This window comes from Pleurodeles waltl, chromosome 8 (assembly GCF_031143425.1).
Source record: "Pleurodeles waltl isolate 20211129_DDA chromosome 8, aPleWal1.hap1.20221129, whole genome shotgun sequence".
NCBI classification, from domain to species: Eukaryota; Metazoa; Chordata; class Amphibia; order Caudata; family Salamandridae; genus Pleurodeles; species Pleurodeles waltl.
Window position 1 is genome coordinate 110,580,523 of NC_090447.1, and position 15,421 is coordinate 110,595,943.

The following is a 15,421-nucleotide window of genomic DNA, read 5'->3' on the forward strand; positions in this document are numbered from 1 at the left end:
AAACTGCGATGACCTGAAGCATGAGATGGCCCCTCTAAGTTGGTGGGGGCAGCATCTTGTTTTATAATCAACCATCTTGTTGTTCTGAGAGCTGCCCTGATGTGACAACACATATCTTTCTGTGTAGGGTAGACATGTACTCTCTGGACTGGCAATACCCAGTAAACGTTTGTGCCTTTGAGTGAGCATAGGATGAAATGTTGTGCAAAAATATTAACAAATTCTGCATGGAAGGGCAACTGATAAAGTATTAAAACATTGCCACTAAAATGTAGCCTTGCTAAAATTAAAAGAGGAATAAAATGACAAGTGACTTGGTGAGAGGGCGCAGGCCTCAGACCCAAGCTAAAATAAATGTTTCTTCATGAACGCTAAAATAACCTCACAACATGATAGTTGTAGGAGACTGGCTCAGTATATGGTGTACACCTATAGGTGAGGTGCCCTGTACGGAGTCCAGGCCACCCATTGTGATAGTGTAGGCGACTCTAGATAACCAGAGCTCTCATAGGGGTAACTGTGGAGATCAGCTAAGGCTTATCCAGGAGGGTGTGAAGCAGTTGTAAATTCCACACAGGACAGTCAGTGAAGTACACACAGGAAAGAACCACACCAGTGTTAGAAAAATATGTAATAAATATAACACATACTCTAGAACTAACTTTGGTATATCTCCTAATCGGAGATGTGGTCATACAAAAATATACTTTGCAAAGGGGTAAGTAAAGGCATAAAGTAACATGGGCCCCTATGGGGGTGGGGGGGCAAACCATATACAAAACAAAATAGAATGTGAAACTCACTCCCAACCCCACTACCACCCAAGGACCCTTAGGACTGGGGAAGTAGTAAACCCCAAAAGTAAGTAGGTGGGATTCCCTAGGCACCAGTGTGCCGAGTAGAAATCTTGGGTCAGTGTCTATAGGCTAACATGGGAAAGTCGTGGGTGGAGTGTTCGCATTTTAGGACCCTTCCCAGAGGACTCCAAGGAAACACGTTGGGACAAGTGAGGTTTGATAGTGCCCCCACCCCTGGATACCCATAACAGTGGAGTACCTACACCAGGAAGCCCAGGTGCACAGGGGTGAAGTTGTGTCAGAACCTCCTGCTAAAGTCAATGGGGATCTTGGTTGTTCCAGCTTGGTGAAACTCAGGTGTGGATTTCAGAGGAAGAGGACCGACGGAGAGAGGGGACAGAGTCCAGACAACCTGGAGGTGCCCAGGAGGGCAATGCCCACCCTTCTCGGTGGTGCTTCTTGTAGGAGGGTGGACAAAGAAGTACAGTTGTGGAGTCCAGGTGATGCAGAGGATCTCAGGAGTCGTCCACGAGCTGTCGCACACTGGTCATCGGATTGCAGAGGGGTCAGTGGTCAGCGGGACCACATCAAGCCTTGGGAAATGCAGAGAAGCATTGCACGGAGTTTGCAGGATTTGTGGGGACCAGCAAGGTCTGGGTGACCCAACCTTGTCAGGTAGGTCAGTGTCAGCAAGCAGGAGAGCCAGGAGGAATCATTGGAGCTCCCCCAGCTGGACCTTCCGGTAGCAGACACAGGAAGTCACAGGGTGGCCTCAGCAGCACAGCAAAGAGGTCTGCCCATGTGGCAAGAGTTGTAGAGAGTATGTCGTTCTTGGAACTGGAGAGTGCTGGAGGCTGGGGTTTCTAAGAGCTAGGAGGTCTTCGGACCGAAGAGCCAACAAGTCTTGGCAACGGCAAGCAAACTGGGTGCACAGGGGTTCCAGCCAAGCAGTTCCAGCAAGGGACCACAAACTTCTGAGTTGCAAGGAAGATAGGCCAGACCTCTGGAGAGCCACAGAACCACCACCTGTGTTACAGAGCCTTGGGAAGTCCGTGGGACAGCAGGATCCACAAGCCGGTCGTCATCATTGAGGTTCCTGAAGATTCAGGGGAGTGACCCCTTCACTCCAAGGGAGATTCCTTCATGCTTTTCTAAGTGCAGGCAGAGACCCAGTGTCTCTGGCGGATGCATGGCCACTGGGTTGCAGAAGTCTTTGCAGAACTTGGAAACAAAGTCTCAGTTGGAGCCCTTCTACTGGTTACAGTCTTGCTTCTGGTTCCAGCGAAGAACAGCAGCGGTTCCAGTGTCCAGGAATTGTCTTGAAGAGGAGACTTGCAGGCGGTTCCTGAAGTCATGCAGACGTACCTGGGGCCCCACCCTCGGGGGAACCCTTACGTTACACAGGAAGGGGGTTGGACACTTACTGCAGTGACTCACCTATAGAGGAGCTCAGGGACGTCACCCAGCTGGTCTAACCAGTCAGATGCTCCCAGGGGCCTCTGCTCATATTATTTCCAAGATGGCAGAATCAAGTGGCCACCTGGCAGAGCTCTGTGCACCTCCCTAGGGGAGGAGCAGGACAGGGGGTGGTCACTCCCCTGTCCTTTGCAAGGTTTTGCACCAGAGAGGGAACCTGAGGTTTTTGTACTGGTGCAAACCAGTTTATGCAAGGAGGGCACCAAATGCTCAGAAGCACGCCCACCCCAGCGACACCTAGTTCTAAAGAAGAGGTGGTCACACCTCTATCTTACAGAAACTACTTTGTCCTGTCTTCCCCTGCCTGAGCTAAGCTCAGCAACAGGAGGGCAGAACAGTGTCTGGGGTCGGCAGCGGCACTGGTTGGCATGCAGACCCTGCATGGCTGTACAGTTAGACTTTGGGGGATCCTCCAGAGTACATAGTATTATGCAACTAGCACTGGAATCAGTGTAGTTGCATGATTCCAACATGTTTGATACCAAACATGCCTATGTTTAGTGAAGCCATTATGTAGTTAGACCACTCGTGTTGACCAGTGTCCACTACATACATGGCTTCTCTGCACTTACAAATCCCAGGAAATGGAGGCTGGGGATTGTAGGGGCACCTCCTGATCATGCAGGGTACCCTGACACTTAGAACCATACACCCTGCCCTTGGACTGAAGGGTCTATCTTAAGGGTGACTTATAGGATCAGAGTGCAGTGACCATGATATAAGGTTTGCATGGGCCCCTATGTGTGGCACAATACGTGCTATAGCCCATGGTGGACCTCTGGTGTACCAATGCCCTAGGTACCTAAGTACCATATACTAGGGACTTACATGGGTGCACCAGTATGCTAATTGTGGGGTGTAAAATTTACCTTGCAACTAAATTTAGGGGAGAGAGCACAGACACTGGGGTCCTGGTTAGCTAGCAGGCTCCCAGTGTACTACACTCTAAACACAGTGACACCAGGCAAAAAGGTGGGGGTAGCTATGCCTGAAATGTGCTACTTTCCTGCAATAGCGCAGGTATTGTGAGTAGTTTAATATGATGGAGACTTCTAGCCGCAGATTCCTTACCTTACAAAATTCCTGAAGTGTCACACTGGATCCAGACGTTTTTGAGCAGTACCTTTGCGCACAGGTGAGTGACTTTGTTCCTCTCGGACTTGCCTATGCCAGAAATGACATGAGGGGTTCTTACATAGGCACCACCCCTGTGCGCTGATGTAGGTTCTTACCTTTCCTCACCAGATAGTGCTAGCCTCAGACGTTTTTTGACTAGCTTTTTTCTAAACTTTTGTCCAGCCATTTTTAAAGAGATTTTCTCTCCTGCTGTGACAGGATGTCTCCAAAAAACTGCTGGTTTCAAACCATGTGGTGCCTGTCACTTCTGCCTGCTGCAGAGCCACACCTGGTTTGTCTGTGGTGCTTGGAGAGAGACAATGACTCCAAGACCTGCTAGGACTCTCACGCAGAAGTTTCCAGGAATGTTTGCGGAGTCGCACATGCCAATCGTCATTCCACATGATGTCATTGGGTAAATCACACAAGTAAAAGAAGTTGAAGAGGTCTTCGACTTCACTGCTGCCGCCAGTCTTCTGAGGAGGCGCAGGAACGTCGCCACTCCAGGCCTTGCACTTTAGCAGAGACTGAGTCAGGGTCCGCTCTGCGCTTCCCTGACTTTGCCAGAGTGACCTCCCCCAGCTCAAAGAATTTTATGAGACCATGCCCCTCATATTTAAGCATCCCTGCCCCTCTGGAGGGGACCCTACTAGATTTTTGCGGGCGGGTCGCCCTCAGCACCCGTCGGGCCCAGTGTTGGATCCAGAGCAGAGCTGATCGTGAGACCAAGGTCTTCCTCTGCGGACACTCCAGTGCTGGTGCCACCAGTGCCCCATGGCGGGCCATCCCCATCATCATTCCTGCCTCTGACATGGAGCTGGACAGACGTTGTCTGATGCTGGTTCCAGCGCCGACTATACCCTCTGGATTAGAGCCAGTGCCTTTTGCCTTTGATAGGCCTAGAGAGGGAGATGAATAGGAGGAGTCTAAGGATACCAGCATCCCCTAGATGAGACTGAGCACAACTGGTATGAGGAACTGGCAGAGGCCAGTGGGTTAAACACCTCACCGGACACTGGCTTGGTCTCTCATCCTACCCTGTTTACGGAAGAGGGTGTCTGTTTCGTTATGGTGGTGCATAGGGTGGCTGAGGTCTTGAACCTTCAGTTACCCTCAGTGTCACTCAAGAAGAAAGAGGTGCTTCAGCTGGGAGTCACCCTTTCTTAATCTTTACTCTTTTTTTTAATGAAACCCTTACTGACGTTCTACTTAGGACCTGGTCCAAGCCCTGCACAGGGGCTCATGTGCATAAGACAATTGCTGCCCGCTATCGCCCCAATCCTGGGGATCCCAGTTTCCTTCCCCAGAACTCCACCCCACAGAGCTTAGTGGTCCAGGCCTCCACTTCTAGAGTCAACCATGGCGGGTTCCTTTCCACTCCACCGGTTGGATACATTTGGCAAGAGGTTGTTCACTTCCGGCAACCTTGCACTGCAATTGTGAACACCGCATGCCTTTTGGGCTGATATTCCCATACAATCTGGGATTCAGTTGCGCAAGTGCTGCCTGTGGTCTCGAAGGAGGCCTGAACTATACTCTCCTAAGCTATTGCTGACGGAAGAGACACAGCAAAGTTCGTCATACGTTGTGAACTGGACACAACCGACTTGCTGGGTAGAGCGACTTCATAGTCCGTGTTCCTGTGGCTGCAGCAGATGTCCAAGCCTCGCTTAGCCCTTGTCTTTTGGGAAAGAAGGCAGACTCAGCGCTGGAGCTTTTTAAGGACAGGGAAGCTACTGCCAGGTCGTTGGGCCTCGCGGTCCCCTCGTCAACCCCAGTCCACTTTATGCCCCTTTCGTGGCCATGGAAGAGGTTTCTAACTGCATCCACACCCTCCCAATCACCATGGCCAACAGGCTTCCTAGCCTTTTCATGGTTGCGGACTCTGATCCCAAGGAGGACCACGTGGGACACGTAGCCAGAGGTCAGGCCAGTCCACCTTCCCCTCCCCTTCCGCTCCCCCTTCCTGGCAGCAACAGAAACCCCCACACGCCTCCAATCATCATAGTTCAAACAATGGAGGGCAGGACAAGGCATCAAGACAGTGCTGGCATTACAAGTTGGTCGTGGTTGCTATACCTGGTGTCCAAGAAGGGCAGAGGCCTTTGTCCTATCCTAGACCTGCACCTCCTCAATCTCTTCATGAAAAAGGTGAAATTCAAAATGCTCATGCATGCACAAGTTCTGGCTGCCCTGTATCCAGGAGACTGGATGGTAGCATTGGACACGAAGGATTTATATTTCACATCCCTGTCCATCCTGCCCACAGAACTTACATGTTGTTCACGATGGGCCAAGAGTACTTTCAGTTTCAGGTACCTCCCTTTGACCTTACCAACACCCCTTGGGTTTTCACCAAGGTGATGACGGTGGTTGCAGCTCGTCCGCAGAGGTTAGTGGTTCCAGTCTTTCCCTACCTTGAAGATTGGCTGTTGAAGGCAGACTCATCCCAGGCAGCTGTCTCCCACCTTCAGACTACGACGAACCTTCTGCACTGTGGGGCTCACTATCAAGATGCCAAAGTCACACCTGACTCCTCTCAGAGTCTCCATTTAATTGGAGTTGTTCTGGACACAGTGCAGTTTTGGGCTGATTCTCCAGAGCGGCGAGTCCAGGATACTCCAACTATGATACCGATGTTTAAGCCTCTATCCTAGATTTCGGTGAGAATTACCCTGGGGTTGTTGGGACTGATGGTGTCCTGCAACCTGCTGGTAGCCCATGCCTGTTGGCATGTGCGGGCTCTGAAGAGGGACCTTAAGTCCCAGTGGGTGCAGCATCTGGGGAATCTTTCCGACATGGTCTAGATCTCAGAGGGAACTGCAAAAGATATGCAGTGGTGGCTTTCGAACCGCGAGTCAGAGTCCGGTCTCCACATCCACCCGTTGGAGCTTCTGGCAATTTGCTTGCCATTAAAGCTTTTCTTCCTTTGATCAAGGGAAGGCTGGTGCATGTGTTCAGTCAACACCACTGCCATGTGGTACTGCAACAAACAGGGTGTGGTCGTAGACCCTTTGTCAAGCGGCTCTGCACCTCTGAACCTGGTTGGAATGCCAGGCATTTCCCTGGTGGTTCAGGATATGGCAGGCTCTCTGAATGCCAGGGCAGACAAACTCAGCCAAAGATGCCTTGCAGATAACAAATGGTGTCTCCTTCCGTAGGTGTTGCAAGGTCTCTATCAACAACGGCGAGAGCCCTGGTTAGGTTCGGTTTGTTCGCCACGGCCATGAACGCACGATGTCAGCAGCTTTGTGCATTGGAGTTTCCAAAGCAACTCTCGTGCGGAGGTGCTTTTCGTCTCGAGTGGAGCACCGGCCTCCTGCATTCTTTTTTGCCTATACCACTCCTACCCAGAGATTTCAATAAGATCAGGAGCGACCCGGCCCAAGTTATTCTTGTGGATCTGGACAGTGAGAGTCTAGTATCCAGAGCTGTTGAGCATGAACAGCGGTTCCCCAATCAGGCTGCAACTTCAGGAGGATCTTCTTTCACAGCTACAGGGGAGAGTCCTGCCCCTAATCCTGTACACCCTTCACCTTCATAGGTGGAGATAAAGCATCAGCGGCTGACAGCTTTCAACCTTTCTCCCAAAGTCAGATATGTTATTCTGGTAGCTAGGCATCCCTACACCAAGTCGGTATACACCTGACGCTGGGATACATTTCTGCCATGGTGTGCTTCTAGAAACACAGATCCTCTTTCTGCACCTCTTTCTCAGGTTATTCTGTTAATTCTATCTTTGGCCTAGCAGGACTTTGCTCTGGGCATGGTTAAAGGGTATTTATTAGCCATTTCAGCATTTTCGCCATTGTCAGATCAACCTTCTTTATCCAAGTCATCCGTTGGATAGGTTTCTCAAAGGCTTGTAACATGTTTCCCCACAGATCTTTCCTCATGCCCCAGTGGGATTTAAATATTGTTCTGACTTTCCTATTGTGTGTCCCTTTTCAGCTTCTTCACAATTGACCTTTTTGGCTAGTGACCATAAGAGCTGCCTTTCTAGTGGCCATTACATCAGCAAGGAGGTTCAGTGAAAAGCAGGCACTGTTGGCGCTACATCCCAACACCACCTTCTTTTGGGAGAAGCTGGTTCTCCGAACATGTGCCTCCTTTCTTCCAAAGGTTGTAACTCCTTTCCATGTAGGAGAGAACATCACTCTCTCTATCTTCTTTGCTCCGCTTCACCCCTCCAAATCAGAGGGGAGATACTTCATTGTCTGGATCCACAAAGAGTGCTGTTGATCTACCTTGATCACACAAAAAAGTTCTGGGCGTCAGGCAATTCTTCGTAGGGTACGTAGTAGTCCAGAAAGGGCAGGCTGTGCAAAAAATTACCATCTCAAGATGGATAGTACTCTGCATCAAGAAGTGCAACGCATCGGCCAAGAAGCCACCCCCTGAGCGCTTGCGCGCTCATTCCACCAGAGCCAAGGCCGATACATTAGCCTGCGGAGTCCCCGTCCTCGATATCTGTCAGGCAGCGCTGTAGGCATCTTTACACAAGTTTACCAAGCATTACTGCCTGGACAGTCTGGTCTGCTGCAACTGGCACTTCGTTCATTTGGTCCTGCAGCATTTTCTGGTTTCGATTGGCTTCACTGACCTGCCCGAGTGAGGCATTGCTTGGGTCTCTAGTCTAAGGTAAAGAATCTGAGGCTAGAACTCTGTCAGATGAAGAAGTTACTCACCTTTTGTAATGCCTTATCTGGTAGAGACTCTTTCTAGTCACAAGTTCATTACCCATCCTCCCCGCTGTGAGAACTAATTCAGTAGGGTCACCCGACTCAGGGCCTTAGAATTCCACACCAGTTGTAAGTTATCACAGTGACTCCTCAGTCCTGGTGTGGAAATTTGCAAAAAGTAAATGATGTCAGCAGGTGCAGCGCACGTAATTTCTGGCGCAGACGAAGCTGGGAGCTGAACAGTGCCCCCTACCGGCAGGAAGGGGTACTGCTCAAACTTCCAGATCCAATCTGACACCTGGGGAATATTCTAAATCTGGCATTAACAAAGTTAAATAACTTGTTCTTCCGGCATTTTGGCATATGGACAGCTTTTTGGATTTGCCAAAGGGTCCATTTAGAGAATGCCACAGTGAACGTTGATACCCAACCTGATTCCAATGATCAGTGGGACATTCTAGAGTCCTTATTGTTGGTGCTGCAGTATTGAGAAAAGAAAACAGTTTTTCTTTAAAAATTTCATTTCATCTCTGTACCCCTTGAAGTGCTCGCCATCTGCTACTGTGCGCATAAACGATTTCTTTTCTCATGAAACCAGAGAGCCCTTAAAAGCTCAAGACAGCTTGCAAATGCCAGTGTGTTCATTTTGAATGAATTTTGAATGATCACTGATGCAGAGATCAAAGCCTGTGTGCTGCAAAGCTTCCATTGCAAGCCTCCAAGTGCTCTGTGTCTCCAGTCACAAGTGAGCTCCTGCCCAAGTATAGGAATGAAAGCATGCCTTGCAGGATTGGGCACATCCACTTACAAAAGAGGGTGATTGTTAATTCAGGAAAAAGAATTACAAGTAGAAAAGTTCTCCAAGAGTGGCACCCGCTTGAGTCAACAGCCCACTGACTTCACACGCAAGCCTACATGTGCATGCACATCTTGTGCACGCACACACTCTCTACCGCTTGTGTGCACAATTTACCAAAGCAGAACAGGACACACATGAAGCATGTTCCAACACACTTCCTTCTCTTAAAAGCAATACCAAAAAGGGACAATGGTTACTCAAATACACACAATCAATAGACTTGCCCAAGCAAACTAGGTTAGTCCAGAGGTGTTGGAAATACAGGTACAGCCACAACCATTTCCTTACAAATTAATTAACTACTACCACATGCACAGGCCTGCAGCTAGCGGGGCAACACTCTACAAACCTTCCCAAGCACGGCCCTAAACAATACCTACATAAATGTAGTGCTTGCGGCACAGGATCCCTCCCTGCCACAACATCACCCTGCCTGCTTTCTTTGCTCCACCCCACCCCTCCAAAGCGTAGGAGAGACTTCACTATCAGAGCACACAATACACCCACCTCTCAGGCAGTGTGTTACCCTATGATCATACTTACAGGGCACAAAAAGCAACTCCTAATTCACTGTTTTTGAACAAAGGTCTTGTGCCACCCAACACAAAGGGCCACCTTGAAAATGACCCATTCACAATCTCCCATCCCAAGGAAGCCTGCCAGGATATTAGTGTCATTACCTCACCAGCTCACAGCTTCAGTTTCTGCACAACATGTTTCTACTCACCCGGGACACCTCTCAACCCATCAAGTAGTAACAACATAAAAAGTTTAAGCACAGGGACTGTGCAACTACCAACACTCAACATTCTGTCCAAATGTACTCATGAATGTGTGATATAATGATCCATCGCCCACATCAGTCTCAGCCCATAGCTTCTGTTTTTTTTCCTGGGACTTTCTATTTTACACATAATATGGATTGCAATGGTCTATTTTAAGACATAACATAGCATTTGCTTACTTTCTATTCCAAGAAAAGGAAAAAAATCCCATTAAAGCAGGACACTACAGACTATATATAAAGTTCTGCCTGCGACCGTCCAACACTATAAGTGCAGTTCTAACCTTCCCCAAGCCGTTGGAAACACAGCCCACCCACTAAAATGTATCAGACCTCTTCTGCCCAAATGTTTCTGGCACACCTTGAATTACATCATAGAGCAGATTATACTCGCCTCTCTCCTCAGTGCAGCAAATCTACACAGGGGAGATGTTTCATAACGTTTCATTCAAAACGTTTCATTAATGGCATAGCCTCAGTAGGCGAGTTTTCTGATGGATGCTTCTAACAGCAGACCCTTCACCTTAGAATACTACTCACCAGGCACCACACTGGATCCGGAAAACATTTTTCACAGCAATGCTCTCATATGCTGTTATGTTGCACTGTTCAGCTCTGCTCTGATTCAACACTGCCTCAAATTTGATAAAGCAGGCCCTCACATAATCATCACACCTGTGCACTGATATCAATTCCTTTTTTTGTGCACCTTCTGATGTGGATCTGGCACAGAACGAAGGCCCCACCCAAAATGACATGTTTCAAACTATTCCACAACTGCAGGGAGCCAACATCGGTCATCAGACCTGCACAAGGTGCGTCTTTGAGTCGTGTCCTGACCCAGACATCCAAGTTGTGTAACAAGAGTGCCCTCATGCACCTGAGCATGGTCTGAGACCAGGAGACGCTGCTGTATGTTGCTGAACACAATAAGAAGTTTCAGCCGCCACGTTGGTTCCGCTCACATGCCATGTCACAGGCGCGGGCTCCGTCCCAGTCCCAAGGCGGTTTCCACGACTATTCAACGTTGCACTTGAAGTCCTCAGGTAGATCAGTATTCAAGAACAAGCATAAGAAAGTGAAGTGGAACTCGTCCCCATCGTGCCACTCTGAATCCAGAGAGAAGTCACGAGGGCCTCAAAATGTAAAGGGGCGTCCCTTCTAGGTCTCCAGCCACTGAACCAATTCCTCAGCTATTTCCAACTGATCCCGAGTTTTCCAGGCCATTACCTACTCCTTAGTAGATCAAGGCATTCAAGGAGGCAATGCTGCAAATTTTTGGTTGATTTCTGGCTTCCTCTGCTGCACCTTTGGGCCCCATAGAAACTCAGTGCCATCCATTCGGGTTACCGCTGGCCGGTCCACACACAACTCATCTGTTCATTTGAGACCATAATCGGGCCCGTATCAGCACCAGAATAGTATTTACTCTAAAGGTGCATAATCTGTGGTTTGGAGTATCTATCAAAAAAACAAATTACTTATCTTTGGTATCTCTAATTTTGTTGGATACTCTAGCTAACTCCAGATGCCTTGCCGGCCTCCCTAACCCCCTGGTCTGTAGAATGTTCTCTTTTTCCCAGCTAAAAAGCTCCTAAAATAAAGATCAGCACAGTGGTACCTCTGATTGTTTTTTGGCTCTGCATCTTAGGGTGCAGACAAAGTTCAGAAAAAAATGGACTTCCATGCACAGACGTGGCACTTGTGTGACTCCATCATCACTTCCGGTGCAAAATGAAGCAGAGCTGTTCAAATTTTCCAGATTGAGTCTGGTTCCTGGGGATAGTCTAAAGGTCAGTTAGACTGTTCATCAAGAAATTGCGGTACCGAAGGTAAGTACCTTGTTCGTCTTGCACTGGATGTTGACTAGCAAGTCAGGCACAACATTACCTTTTGAAATAATTTGTTTATCCAGTGAACAAATTTTTTAAGTAATTTGCATTGGTAACAGGCCATCACTAAAGTGTCTTCAGAACACAACGCGGGTGCAAGCAAAACTGCAGCCTTGGGCCACGTGTCCCGTCACTCACTCTGCTAGAAAAGAGGGCACATTTACTGCTTGCAGGGTCAAACTGACAGCACCCTAGGCACCTGCCAAATATTTGCATAGCCCAGAGTCATCCCTGAGAATGCATGTACCATAAGCAAGATGGACTAGCCAGATGTGAACGGTGGGAGGTCAGCAAGCTCAAACGAATGTTCTCACTGCTTAATTTGTGTAAAAAAATAAATTAAAAAAAGCATGCCCGGGAACTTTGTTTTCTGAAGCTCACTACCAGCATCACCTCTTTTCGAAACACCTGCTCAAATTAACCTTTGGGCAGACCAGGAAGAACATATCTATTCAGTAAGTGTCAGATCTGTTGTTATATGGCATTAAATAGGCTCATAAAATGAATGGAAAATTAAAATAAAACTTTGTACCACTTTGTTACTAATTCTCAAGATACAGAAACCTTCTAATTGAAGAAACGTCAAACATGCGAAGGTTGCCAAATGGTTAATATAGCAAGGACTCTAGGCTCCTTTGTCAAAATCTGGCCTTTGACAAAGTCTCAGTCCAAGAAAAAAAATTATAATAATCTAGACATGGTTATTTTGATTTTTAGACTAGGCAAACATTGATACACTTCTCCGTGTACACAGAGGTGGATGCTGCTCCAGGTGGGGCTGCTTGTCCAAAGTCATTGGGGCGGATTCATAAAAGCATTTATGAGTTTTGGGTGTTGTACCACAGGACTGTACTTTAAAATATTTGTATATTCTTTTGTGAATCTGCCCTGAAACTGTCATCGCTCTAATAGTCAAAGTGCAAGGGCACTCCGTCCTTTATATTGGTACTAATTCCAGAATGAATTTTCTCTCATTATTCCAGTTTTAGATGGTTCGACGCTATTTCACAAAGGCATGCAAAAGTACGAAAAATAATATTACAGAAATACTCCTTCACATACTGCAAAATGCCTTTTGATCCGTATCATAGAACTTATTTAGCAATCTATACCCCTGACGATGCTGCAAAGCACTCCTGGTTCACTTGGTGCTCTTGGGATCCTTTTCCGGATACAATGTGTTTTTTTTGTTTTTTTGTTTATCTGTGTTTATTAATTTACAGTGGTCTCAAATTGACTTTCTACTATGTGCCTCTGTCTCCTGCAACTTCAAGTCTGATTTAAGGGACTACATCAGGAAGTGAGCCCTCAAGAAATGTCTTCCACACCACAGAGCCTTATAGTCAAGCTCAACAGTCTGCTAGAAAGATGGCGTAGTCTGTTTAAAGCATTGTGTTCTGGCTCGCGGAACAGGAGAGCAATTCCCTATTCTGTGAGGATTAACTCATAATGGCAGGAATTCCATGAGAAAGTTCTGGCCATTAATGTCAATGATGGCCTCTTGAAATGTCATGCAATTCCTCTGCACTTGTATTCAGAGCCTTGTTGTCCCACAAGTCAGCATTAAATTCCAAAGTTGTACCAATTCATTGAAATGCAGGCGATGGAGTTTGGTCTGACTTTATTGCATATTTCATTGACAGGTGATCACCGACATAGAGCGAGAAGAAGGGGAAGACTTTGAGGACAGTATGGACGCTTATGATGACAGTAGTTCCAGCCCTTCTGGCACTTTGCGAAACTACCCTCTAACATGCAAGGTGGTCTACTCCTACAAGGTGGGTATTTCTGTAGCTCCTCTGGCTGTTAATGCATGCTTGCAAGTTAACACACCCGTCACAAGGATACTTTGCTACGTTTTTATTAGTCTTTTATGTATTTGTTTTTTTAACTTTTTGCTCCGCATTTGTATTTTTCACAGTTATTTGCTAGTAAATGCAGATGTAAACATTGGAGCACGGATGTGTGATTACAAAATCAACTCTTAAGTTGAGTCTATAATCTGAGCTGAAAGGGTTTTGGGAGCACACTGCCCCACATCCCAGCACAGTTCGCCCCTTTGCATCCTGGTAAATGCAGTACACAATTAGTGCCTACTTCAAAATTAGCTGTAGTTTTTCACCAAAGTTGGAACACTCTTTGCTGTATATCTCTAGACAGGTGTTTTTTGGTTTAGCCCTTCATCAGTAGAGAGCAGAAGCAGTAGAGCAATGACAAATCATCTGGAGCTGCTCAAAATGTTGCCAACTTCATCTCGGGTCACATTACCACTCACAGGCACATCTCCAACGCTCATCAGCTTGCTAGCTCAAGGGAGCCTTTTAAACAGAAAGGAGGTTGGAAGCACACTGCCTCTCATCCCAGAACAGTTCGCTCCTTTGCATCCTGGTAAATGCAGTACACAGTTGCCGCTTACATCAAAATTGGCAAAAATTAGTCATTTGAGGGGTTATCACAGCGCAGAGAGCGTTAGGGGGGGTATGTGTTAAAGCCTGCTAGAAAGTCTGCCACTACAACCCCTACATCCCATCCCTGTGCATTAATGTCTCTGAAAGAGCTGCATTTACTTACATTGGATGATACATAAATTACTAAACTGTTGTCGGAGGGTACAGCAGACCTTGTTCCATTTTATGCTTCATAAAGTTAAGTGGCTCAAAATTGGGAAAAAGCTTGCGGAATTCATGTTTTTCTTTAGGCTTTTCCCGACTAGTGTTATGGTTTAGAGGCTTCCGCCAACCCATCTAACAGTAACAGCTTTGTACAATTCTGTGTAACAAAGAACCGTACTGTGCATTGGGTTTATTTGTTGCAATTGTGTTCCTTTGCTATGGGTTTTATGTAAATGTATTTATGTTTATCCTAATTTAATCGTCTTTCTAAGTTTGCTGTGTGTTTGTCCTCAACACCTAAAGTCTTGAGAGTCAATGCATGGAAGCAGTTTCACCATATGGAGTGTTCACTAATTACATGTGACTGAGACCAGAGTGATATCATGAGTAGATAAGATGTACTGTATTGTCTTTAGCCGACTAAGCGTACTGACTGTTGTCATCAGCTGACTAAGCGTAATGCGTGTTGTCATCAGCTGACTAAGCGTAATGCGTGTTGTCATCAGCTGACTTAGCGTAATGCGTGTTGTCATCAGCTGACTAAGCATACTGAGAGTCATCATCAATCGAGTAAACATACTGTGTCTTACTCTGTCTCAGGCTTCCCAGCCAGATGAGTTAACCATCGAAGAGCATGAGATGCTAGAAGTCATTGAAGATGGAGACATGGAGGACTGGGTGAAGGTATGCTGCTTACGGCCACCAGTATTTACTTTGCGTTCACTTTTGGGCTTAAGTAAAACATTTTGCATCCTCAGTGAGTACAAAATGTAATAATGCTGTGCATCTTCCATGCTCATTGGCAGGCTCGAAACAAAGCGGGCCAGGTCGGTTACGTGCCGGAGAAGTATCTACAGTTCCCGACATCCAACAGTCTGCTGAGCATGCTGCAGTCACTTGCAGCGCTGGACACCCGCTCGCACACCTCCAGCAACTCCACCGAAGCGGAGCTCGTCTCCGGAAGTTTAAATGGTGACACCAGTGGTATGTGCCCGTAAACTTCTAGAACCACAACTTTGTATCAAAATGCTCTTTATAAATATATAAGCCAATCAAGTGTGCCCCTCTGTTACTGTGAAGCTGTCTCATCACAGCTCACCCGTTATTTTATTCTTCAAGCCAATTTTGCACATTTATAGCTTCCCCGCTTCTCTGTGGTTAGGGTTTGGTACCAGTATTTATCAATGTAATTAAATGGTGTTT

The 15,421-nt window shown here is 47.1% G+C and overlaps 1 protein-coding gene across 4 annotated transcripts in view; it reads left to right on the forward strand.

The window, feature by feature from the left end:
- The window catches only part of FCHSD2 (FCH and double SH3 domains 2), a 441,879-nt gene that overhangs the window by 404,672 nt on the left and 21,786 nt on the right, over positions 1–15,421 (forward strand). For all 4 annotated transcript variants that reach the window (XM_069203852.1, XM_069203850.1, XM_069203849.1 and 1 more), the window contains 3 exons: positions 13,250–13,384; positions 14,819–14,902; positions 15,025–15,202. In XM_069203852.1, coding sequence (XP_069059953.1) covers positions 13,250–13,384; positions 14,819–14,902; positions 15,025–15,202 — 397 coding nt within the window. The remainder of the gene's footprint in view (positions 1–13,249; positions 13,385–14,818; positions 14,903–15,024; positions 15,203–15,421) is intronic.